The sequence below is a fragment of the Phascolarctos cinereus genome, unplaced genomic scaffold (assembly GCF_003287225.1).
Source record: "Phascolarctos cinereus isolate Bilbo 61053 unplaced genomic scaffold, phaCin_HiC Scaffold_1;HRSCAF=81, whole genome shotgun sequence".
Taxonomy (NCBI): domain Eukaryota; kingdom Metazoa; phylum Chordata; class Mammalia; order Diprotodontia; family Phascolarctidae; genus Phascolarctos; species Phascolarctos cinereus.
Window position 1 is genome coordinate 2018561 of NW_027555514.1, and position 10354 is coordinate 2028914.

The following is a 10354-nucleotide window of genomic DNA, read 5'->3' on the forward strand; positions in this document are numbered from 1 at the left end:
TGTGAGAATGAGCTTGTTGCCCAGAGGCTCGGTGATGGGTGGGCAGGCTTAGCCGCTCCTGCAGGACACTGCTTATTGCAAGTCTAGGCTCAGTGCAGAGGGCTTCCCGCCACTAGTAATGGGACAAACTGATTTAAATTTTCAGACAGTGGGAGCAGTTCGCCGCTACCGAAATACGCCTCCTCTCCCAAACCCAACAACAGCTACATGTTCAAGCGGGAGCCGCCGGAGGGGTGTGAGCGAGTGAAGGTCTTTGAGGAGATGGCGTAAGTAACCTCCCCACCCTTGTGCGCTGCCCGCGCAGCTGCAGGAGCTCAGGAGATGGGCAGTTTCCTGGGTGGCTCATAGTAGTCAGACATTGCCGGGGTTACAGACAAATCGCTGCTCCTCTGGGATTACTGAAGATACAGGAGAAAAGAGGCCTGGGAAAGGTCCAGCCTTCCAAGGAGAAGCAGTTTCATGCCCCCGGGGCTCACAGTCTCCGTATACTTTGCCAAGTAGTGAGATGCCCTCCAAGGGAGATGGGGAGACCCTGTGAGCCCATTCTTTTTGAGATATGGAGCTTTGCCCTCTGGCCCTGTGCCCCTGCCTCCCTGCCCTCCCCACTCAGGGCACAGAGCCAGCTTCCCACAGTTCCTCCATGTGGGGTCAGGCTCCCGTGTCTTCATGGTGTCCTTTTGTCCTGTTCTAGCGCTCGCCAGCCCATCTCAGCCCCTCTCTTTTCGTGTCCTGACAAAAACAAGGTGAATTTCATCCCAACCGGCTCCGCCTTCTGCCCTGTAAGGCTTCTGGGCCCTCTCCTGCCAGCCTCAGACCTGATGCTCAAGAGCTCTCCAGGCTCCAGCCAGAGCCCGATACTAAGCGCCTTGACCGTCGAGCAGCTCTCAGCACGGGTGGCCTTCTCGTCCCTGTCAGATGATACCAGTGTCGTGGACTCGGTAGCGGAGGTCACGATCCCACCGCCGTGCCCAGCCCCGCTACCCCCGCCACCAAACGAGTGTCAGGCTGAGGAGTGGGCCTCGTCTCAGAACTACGTGGCCATCTAAGCAGGGGAGCAGGCCCTCGCCCTCGGAAGCCCGGTCAGCATGGCCACTCGGATGTCTGCATGGAGGGTGACGCCTTTCTGGACAGAACAGAGGACGTGTCAGCATCCCGGAGGATCTTCTATCACTGTTCTTGATGGGGACAGGCCTTGAGTTGAGCCTTTTGTTATTTTTACTTTTTTATGGGAAACAGAGATGCAGAGCGTGTGGATCGTTGAGCATTTTCAGGGGAGACTGTGCGTTTCCTCGTGTGTCTGACCAGACGAGGGCCGTGTCCTGGGTCTGCTGCAGTCCTTCTGCATCAGAAAGTTGCCGTCTGGCTGGGGTGTGTCCTGTGCTGAGGACTGAGCCAGGTGTTTGTGACGCGCACGGCGCACACGCCGCCAGACGCACAAGAGCCCTTCCCTGCTGTGGCGCCTCGTTTCAGGTACTCAGCCGAAGTCTAACTCAGGTAACTTGGAATGTGAATCCTGTCTGCAAAGACAAGGTGTCCCGGTGACATCTCTGCATCAATCTTTCCTCATTCCATTCCACCGAGGAGGGTGATCCTGGGCAGGGGCAGCCAGCGGCAGGAGCCGGTGTCCCCTTCTCAGGTGGCAGCAGGAGGATGGGGTCGAACGGGGCATTCCTCATGACTCTGGCAAGGTTGAGAACAAGGTTTCCAGGAGGGACGCTCCACGCGGTGCGCACCCCAGTGGCAGGGATTTTACAGGGGACGGTGAGGAGCGCTCACTCACGTCTCCAGCAAATTCGTGTTGAGTTTCTCTTTTTGGAAATTGTCCCTTCGTTTTCTGGCTAAAAAGGAACAGGCTTCTGGTTGCTCACCTCCACCCTCTCCAGCTTGAGCGAATTAAGCGACATTCGGGCCCAGAGAGGGTTCTGTTCGGGGACGAGCTGGAAAAGGAGTCAGCCGAGGATTCTTTGGTGACTTCGGGCGGCAGCTGGAAGCGCATTCCCTTAGCCCCATCTCTCTGTATCTTTTGTCAGGGGTCATTTCTGCTGTTCTCCTCCAGGTGGGAAGCATAAGGCAGGGTAGGAAGCCCTGGGCAGACAGGATCTGAGCCGGGCGTCTTCGGAATCATACTCTGGGCTCCAGGGAAGCCGGCTGCATTGGCTCCTGCTCCTGGTGAAGGTTGGAAAGGGATGAGGACAGTGAGGGAAAGGGCCTGTGTGTGTGGGAGGGAGGGGGGTGTCAGCCATCCCAATGCTCCTTTTCTTCCTCCCCTAACATCAGCTGCCGCTTTCTCCTCCCAAGGCATATTCTGGTTTTATGATAGCAGTCGGATGGCGTTCAACCAGAAGACACTTTCATGGAGCGAAGGACCCTGTCGTTTTCAGTGGGAACCGTTGAAAACCATTTTTTCAGATCTCTTTCACCCTAAAGTTCTCAGGCCTTGATGAAGAGGAGAGGGAAGAAGGGAGCAAAGGCCAGTTGGGCGGTGTGTCTGGGAGCTCCACCGTCCATCCTTGCTGCTCTGCCTGCCTGTCTGTCCAGGGCTGAGGGAGGAGGAGGAGGAGGAGGCGGAGGCCAGGGTTGGGGCAAGGAGGTGGGGGGAGGGGGAACAACTGAATTTCCCTGATGGATGAGATTTGTGGTGACGCTCCACGCATTCCTTTTCCCACGAGAAGCTAAATATTACTTGTGCTGCCCGTTTGTTCCTAGTATATCTGAGGGTTTTGGACGTGCTGTGTTGGAGCTTCTGCTTTTCCATGTAAATTCGCAGGAAGCTTTGGAGCTCAGATGTCCCCCCCCTTGGGCTTGGAGACGTCTCGGACGTGGTTTCAGTTTTGTCCGTCGCTGTCCTGGGAAGCCCGGTTACTGGACGCTGAGGCTTTCCTTATGCGAGGACAGATGTGGCTTTTGTTTGGTACTTTTCCAGTAGAGAAATTCCCATGTCTTATTTAAATAAAGCTATTAGTAAAAAGTAGCCCCCTTGCTATGTTTGGGGGGCCACATGGGGTGATACAGAGTGGCACACAGGGTGGTAGAGGGGGTGCACAGGGTGGTGCTGGGGGCACATGGGGTGGTGGTGGGGGGCACACAGGGTGATGTGTGTGGGGGTAGGGGTACACAAGGTGGTGGTGGGGGCACACGGGGCGGGGCAGGAGGTGGCCCATCTGCCAGACACAATACTAAGGACCGAGGCAGCCTCCACAGCCCAATGACTTCCGGCCTGAACTCTCATGGGGAGTGGGGGTGTTGCAGAGGGTTCCATTTCATTCACACACTTGCTGTCCCAAGAAGAGCCACCAGATGACTGATGTTTCCTGTTTGGAGCCTTTTGCAGACTTGAGGGACAGAACCTCCACCATCTGTGATTTTATAGCCAAAGGATTTGTGGGAATGAAGTGTTTTTAACTTGAGGCAAAACAGCCTCTAAGGATGAGGTGCTGACACTGCTGTGTCCTGGGGTATTTCTTTGGTTTAGAAAAAAGGAAAGAAAAAGCCTTTTTAATGCATAGTGGAAGGATCACAGGCCCGGGGACCTCCATCCAGGCAGCTGGCAGCCCTACTGTGCATCAAGGGGCAAAGGCTACTGGGCATTCTGGAAGGGGAGGACTCTTTCCCAGCCCATCCATAAAGCTAGTGTGAGCCTGGCCAAGGTTTTCTGAGGCTGGTTATCTTCACAAAGTCTGCTGTACCAAGGTGTCAAAGGCTAGATGAGTTCATTCACTTTATCAGATTGCAAGCCATCTTGGGGAAGGGTGGGGGAGGGAGGGGGAGAAAAATTAAAAGCTCAAAAGCTTATGGAAGTGATTGGTGATAAAATCAGAATAAATTAATAAAAAAATTTTCTAAAAAGTTCATTCAAAGAAGATCTGGGGGCTTCAGTGGACCTCAAGCTTTCAGTGAGTTAACAGTGTGATCCTCAGCTGCATTGAGAGGCCTGATGTCCAGAAGAAAGGAGCTAACAGTATTGCCCAGGTCAGGCCAGACCTGAAGTATTGTGTTCTAAGAGGTGGCGCTCAGGAGTGAGTGCATGCCAGACATGCACAGGCTGAGTGAAGGTGGACGACAGAATGTGGCAGAGATCGAGGGCCTCAAGGGGAGTGATGGGTGATAACTCTGAAAGGCAGCCTGGGCAGTCCCTAACAGGGAGAAAGATCAAAGCCCTAGTCTGGTCGGGGCTCTAGGAAGTCAGGCACGTTGATACATTGTTGGTAGAGCTGCAAATTGATCCAGCAATTTTGAAGAACCATTTGGAATTAGGCCAGAAGAATCACTTCAATTGTTTGTGTCCTTTGAACCCTGTGCCAGGGCAGGGAGGGGACATATACTTCTGCACAGCCCAACCAGAAGCCCTGTGGATACCGAAACAACAGCTCTAGCAAACAGGGTGCCCACCCAAAGCTGCGCAGTGCCTGAGCATTTTAGCGTGTGGATGGCAGAGCATACCCCTGTGCCACCAAAAGGTACAAATGTGAGGAATTAAGAGCCTTGGATGTCAGAGGAGCTTCCTTAATGAACGGGATTGGACTGAATTGTGCAGGCAGCCTTGGGGGGAAGGGGACAGGAAAGGCTCCTTGTCAGAGGTAGGGGTGAAGACAGCATTCCCACGGCCCTAGGGGACAGCCTGGGCAAAGGCAGGGCGGGAGGAGATGACGATGTGTGAGGGGATAGCACACAGATCAGTTTGGTAATTGATTGGAAAGGCCGTGGTCGTCTTAGAGGGACAGTTGGGAGGCTGTGGTCAGGTATTTGGGGGAGGATCTGCTGGCTGGGAGAGGATTCTCAGGGCTAGTCCGTGCTGAGCGTGCGGTCCGTGAAAACCCCAAGACCTTCGCAGATGAACTAGTCTCCAGCTTCTTGATGGCTTTGGTACATGCAGGAGTCGGGGCATGTGGTCCCTGTCAGATTTCAGCAAGCATTCGGTGGTCTCGTGTCACCCTTGTGCACAGGTGGACCTGGCTGTGTTGCGGGTGCACTCGGGACAGGTGCTGAGAACTTGAATGAGGTGGTGTCTGGGAGACAAGGGAGAAGTCGTGGTAACTGCAAACTGGAGAGAACGTTCTCAGGAGAAGGGGGCGGTCAGTAGCAGAGACGGCCAGACAAGATGGCCAGAGAAGGCGTTACCATGGAGGGTCCTTCCAGCCTGCGGTCCTGTGGTCACTGGTTCTCTGACAAGTACCTCGAATGAGATCTATGTTCTGTAAACCAGGCTCCCATGACACTGCTGCAGCCTCCTCCACCTGAGTTCCTCAGAGCTGCCATCTCCAGGACACGCCTTCCACCCGCTGACATAATGACCCTTTTTACCAGACACTGTTACCGGAAAATTCCTCATTTGGCAGATGTCTGGTCTACGTTCCTTCCTCTTTCCCTCATCCACTTCTCCTGAGTCTTCCTGTCTGGCCATCAAGGCTATCCGCCTGAAGCCCCCAGCTTCAGCAATCTCTCCTGGTTTCTCGTGACCAACTGTTCTCTTTTCTCAACTACCTTTGCTGCTTTTTTGGGTGCCCCTTCCAGGTGGCTGAGGGGGCGTGTGTGTGTGTGTGTGTGTGTGTGTGTGTGTGTGTGTTTGCACAGATGCAGCCATGCCTCATGAGTAATTAGGGGCGCCTCCTTCTTTGGGGGATCTAAAACTTATTTCCTGTTTTCTTCAGAAACAAAGTAGTGTCTGGCATGTAGTAAGCATTGAATGAATGTTTCCTCCCTCCCTCCCTCCCTCCCTCCCTCCTTCCTTCCTTCCTTCCTTCCTTCCTTCCTTCCTTCCTTCCTTCCTTCCTTCCTTCCTTCCTTCCTTCCTTCCTTCCTTCCTTCCTTCCTTCCTTCCCCCCTTCCCTCAGTGTCCCGTGTGCTTTCATTAGGAGCGTACCGAAGAAGGGCAGTTCATGATAAATGACTGGACCTGAACAAGTATATAAGAAATCTGTGCTGAAGCCAGTGTAACTTCAAAGATGCCCAGAGATGATTTTTCTTTTACTTATTTTTGAGTTGTCATTTATTTCTACATCATCTTCATTCGTTTCTCAAAATGCCCCTCCTTCCTTCCCCGTGCAGATAGCCTCTCCTTGTAACAAAGAGGAGAAAGTAGAGTTTGGCGAAACTCGGCAGAGCGCAACTGACGAGTCCACACTTGCCTCCCACTCTGTAGAGCAGGCTGGGAGACGCTTTCTTGGAGGTGGGGCCGGCACACTGGCGCTCCAGAGCCCCCTGGTCCTTCTGCCTCCGCGGTCTCGGTCGTGTGCTCGCTGTATCCCAGGCTATACGCATCGCCGCTCGGGTTCGGAGACCTCCCTGTGCTTCGTTTCTCACAGCACAGAGATACCCCATGGCATCTGTGGAATCCATGCCTGCTTGGTTTTTGTTCTTTGCTACCACCAATAAAGTGCATTTATACAGATTTCTTTGTGTGCAGATGAGGACTGTGCTCTGACATCCTTGGAATAAGACACTGATTTTCAAGATCTCACAGAGGAAGTTTTCAAAGAAATGAAAGATAACCCCCCCACACACACACCCCAATGTCCGAGGTGACATCGGGCAGCCTGAGATTGTGACCACTCAAAGGAGATTGGCCCCCAGCTCTGACAACCCTGAGGGCCGCCTTCCCTCGTCCAGAAACGCCTCTGCTTGTCTCAAGAGTTCTCATGAAGAAAGCGTGGAAGAGGAAGGGCCGGTTCTGCAGAAGCCCCACACAGCCTCTGCGGTCACCGCCAGGACCTTAGCGGCCCGTGCAGACAAGCTCGTGGCTCTCAGGGGCTGCTCCCTGCCAGTCTCCTGCTCTTTCTGCCCACGCGCTTCTCAGCTTCCTCTCCCCTGCAGCCCCTCAGCACGGGAAGGCTTTGCGTGTCAGGCGAGATCCAGCCTTGGCAGTCTCAGAGCCCACCGCGGGGCCAGGAGCGCAGGGAAGTCTGTGGAGTCCATCCCTGGAGCAGAGGGGTAGAGAAGCCGGGGCCCAGCCACGTCTGTCATTTGTCGCGTGCAAAGAAGCGTTCGAAATAGGTGTCTACCTGTGTTACGGCAGGAATCAGTAAACATTTATGTACCCGGCACCGTGCTAAGCACCCCTACGGGTGCAAAAAAAGGCAAAAGACAGTGCCTGCCCTCAAGCAGTTTACTATCTAATGGGAGATGCAGCTGGCAAACAAGTTTACAAAGAAAGCTATACATAGGACAAATAGGAAATGACAAAGAGAAGGAGAATTAGGGAAGGTTTCCTATGCAAAGTAGTTTTTTAGGTGCGACTTGAAGGAAGCCCTCTAGGGGGCGCCAGAATGCACAGAGCAAGGGGCCGAGAGTCAGGAAGACTCATCAACTTGAGTTCAAATCTGGCCTCAGACACTTAGTAGCTGTGTGATCCTGGGCAAGTCACTTCACCTTGTTTGCCTCAGTTTCCTCATCTGTAAAATGAGCTGGAGAAGGAAATGGCAAGCCACAGTGAAGAATTCAGGATGACTCCTAGGTAGCAAAGCCTGGAGGACTGGGGGGATGGTTTTACCCTCTACAGTAGTAATAGGGAAGGTTGGGGGAAAGAATGAGTTCTGATTTGGATATATTGCATTTAAAATGTCTACTGAACATCCAGTTTGATAGGTCTAAAAGGCAGTTGGAGATGATTGGGGCAGGAGAGGTAGATTTGAGGATCCTCAGCATAGAGATGGTCATTAAATACATGGGAGCTGGTGAGGTCACTAAGTGAAGTAGCAGAGAGCAGGGCCCAGGATAGAACCTGAGGGACTCCCATGATGAGAGGGTGTGGTCTGGAGGATCCAGCAAAAGAGCCAGAAAGAGCGGTCTGGGAGGAGGAGAACCCCGAGAGGATGGACTGTCCCAAAGATCTAGAGAGGAGAGCATGACCAGCAATGTCAAAGGCTGCAGAGAAGTGGAGAGTGAGGATGGAGAAAAGGCCATTGGATTTGGCCGGGCAGAAGCCAAATAGGGGAGGGATCATTGAGAGAGGTCTACACAACACTTCTGTTTATAGGTGACACTGTGCTGGTTGCTCCAAGCCCTCCACTCAGAAGAAACCACTCGCAGAAGGAATACACATGGACCAACTTCTGCCACGTCCATAAGATGGACAGTCCATGTGTCTATCTGAGCAGGCACGGCAGCCGGCCAGGAGTCGGACCCAGTCAGTCAATAAACATGAAGTACCTCCTATGTATCGGCCACTGTGCCAAGTGCTGGAGATGCAAATATGAAAGACAGCCCCTGCTTTCAAGGAGCTTCCCATCTAAAGTGGGTGGGACAACCACAGAAGGAAGCCCCAAAGCAGGCGTGGGGAGGGAAGGAGGTGCCAGACCAGGGGGGCATGATAGAGATGTCTCAAGCAGGGCAGCCAGCTCGGAGAGGAGGAGAGAGTGGCCTGGGTGGCTTCCATGAAGGCTCTGAGAGGAATTCTCCAAGGAACGGGGCCTAGGGCTGCTCCCTGCCCAAACAGCTTTCCCAGTCATGTTCTGTGCTTTGTGAGTCACAAAATCAAGACCTGGAAAATCAAAGTACCCTGGGAAGACCCACTGTGAGCCAATGACAGCTTTGCCCTCCAATTAGTGGCCCAGGCACCACTGAGTGCTCGCAGGGCTGGGAGGGGAGGGAGGATGCAGCCTGAGCGTGGTGCTGGGACCCAATCTGTGAGAAGAACGGGCTGTCAGACCCTTTAGGAGCATCATACATGGAGAAGTGGATGGGAGCCCCACAGGAAGAGAAGGGGCAGGAAGTCCCCACGTGGATGAGGTCTCAGTCCTCTGAGGTGAAACAAACCAGTCATCCAGCAGATAGAGCCTTGGACCTGGAGTCAGGAGGACCTGCATTCAAATCCAGCCTCAGGCACTTACTACCTGTGTGACCCTGAGCAAGTCACTCAACCTCGGTTTTTGATGAGTGTCCTTATCTGTAAAATGGGGACAATAGAAGCACCTTCTCCCCAGGGCTGTTGTGAGGACTAAATGAGATCATTGTAAAGCGCTTAGCACAGTGCCTGGCACACAGTAGGTGCTATGGAAATGTTACTGATTCATTTTATGATGGTGTACCTACTGTGTACCAGGCACTGTGCTGACGGAGATTCAAAGACAAAAATGAAAACAACACGCAGACATTGGAAGAACACTAGCAGTTGGGGAATCTGGGAAGACTTCTGGGAGGAGGTGTTTGTTGCTTTGAAGGAAGCTGAGGATTTTAAGAGGCAGAGGTAAGTAGGGAGTTCATTCCAGGCACAGTAGACAGCTGGTGCAAAGGTGTGGAGGCTGGTTGGGGTACAACCTAGAATGTGTTTTTATCAGCTAATGTGCCATCAGTCTGGAAAGGCACTTGAATCTGATCCAAACAGGAGCCCCTGGGGTTTATTGGTGCATGTGCTGGAGGAAGGGCATTTGGTTAGAGCAGTCCCTTTGGCCAGTCTGTGACAGACCATTGGGAGATTGGGAATTGGGAGAGGCTGGAGGCAAGGAGACCAATTAGGATACCAAGTGAGGGGGGATGAAATCCAGCAGCTGAACTGACCCTCTCTCCTTTAAAAAAGAATGGGCCTCCCTGTCTCCCTTGGTCTAGAAGCTCACTCACTGCTGGTCATCAGAACCTGCTGTCTCCAGTGTGGCCCTCCCCTTAGACAAACTGGTGGCCCCCACTCTCACGGGCAGGCTGGCTCAGCCCTTTGCAGGCAGAGCTCCAGAGTGGCAGACATCTGCTAGCCTCTCCCTTCCCATGCATAGATCGAAGGAATTGTGGGCAACCCCCCCCCCCCAGCTGTTCTCTGGGCTGAACATTCTGTGACTATCACTCAAAGTGTTTTCCTGGACAGAGTTGGGGAAAGGACCCTCCCAGCCCTTGGCATCTCCAGGGCCTTGGGACCTGCTGGAGCCAGGCTTTTGAGAGCCATTGTATAGTGTGTGGGAGAGTGTACACCTCAGAAAGCAGAGTCAATCAGGGCCTGCCAATGTGTCTCCCAGCACGTGTGCATACACGGGCCTGGTTGTTAAACACGCAGCAGCGCACGGCTCTGTAAACTTGGCTTAAGCCCAGTAGGATTGTGGAGTTGAAGGCCCAGGGAGGCCAATAATGAGTGTAACAACTGGCTTTTCTATAGCGCTTTCTGGTTTGCAAAATGGTTTACATCCAGCGTCTCACTGGAGCCTCGCCACACCCTGGCCACCCTCCATGATGGGCAGTGAGCAGCCATGCATGAACAGATCTCCCGGGTGTTGATCTTGGGGCAGGGAATTCAGGTGGAAGAGGCAACGGGACAGTGTCACCTGGTGAATCCCATGCTTCCTTTTGGGACTTCCCTGCCAAGAGCTCCAACAGGAAGGCACCTGCGGAGACCCCCGGCACGACCTCCCCTTCCCCAATGAAGAGTGACTTGGGC

The 10354-nt window shown here is 53.4% G+C and overlaps 1 protein-coding gene across 2 annotated transcripts in view; it reads left to right on the plus strand.

Moving 5' to 3' along the window:
- Positions 1–2971, plus strand: part of GLCCI1 (glucocorticoid induced 1) — a 68203-nt gene extending 65232 nt beyond the window's left edge. For both annotated transcript variants that reach the window (XM_021000009.2, XM_021000010.2), the window contains exons 7-8: positions 146–266; positions 692–2971. In XM_021000009.2, the coding sequence (XP_020855668.1) occupies positions 146–266; positions 692–1046 (476 nt within the window). In that variant the 3' untranslated portion in view covers positions 1047–2971. The remainder of the gene's footprint in view (positions 1–145; positions 267–691) is intronic.
- Positions 2972–10354: the final 7383 nt, after the last annotated feature.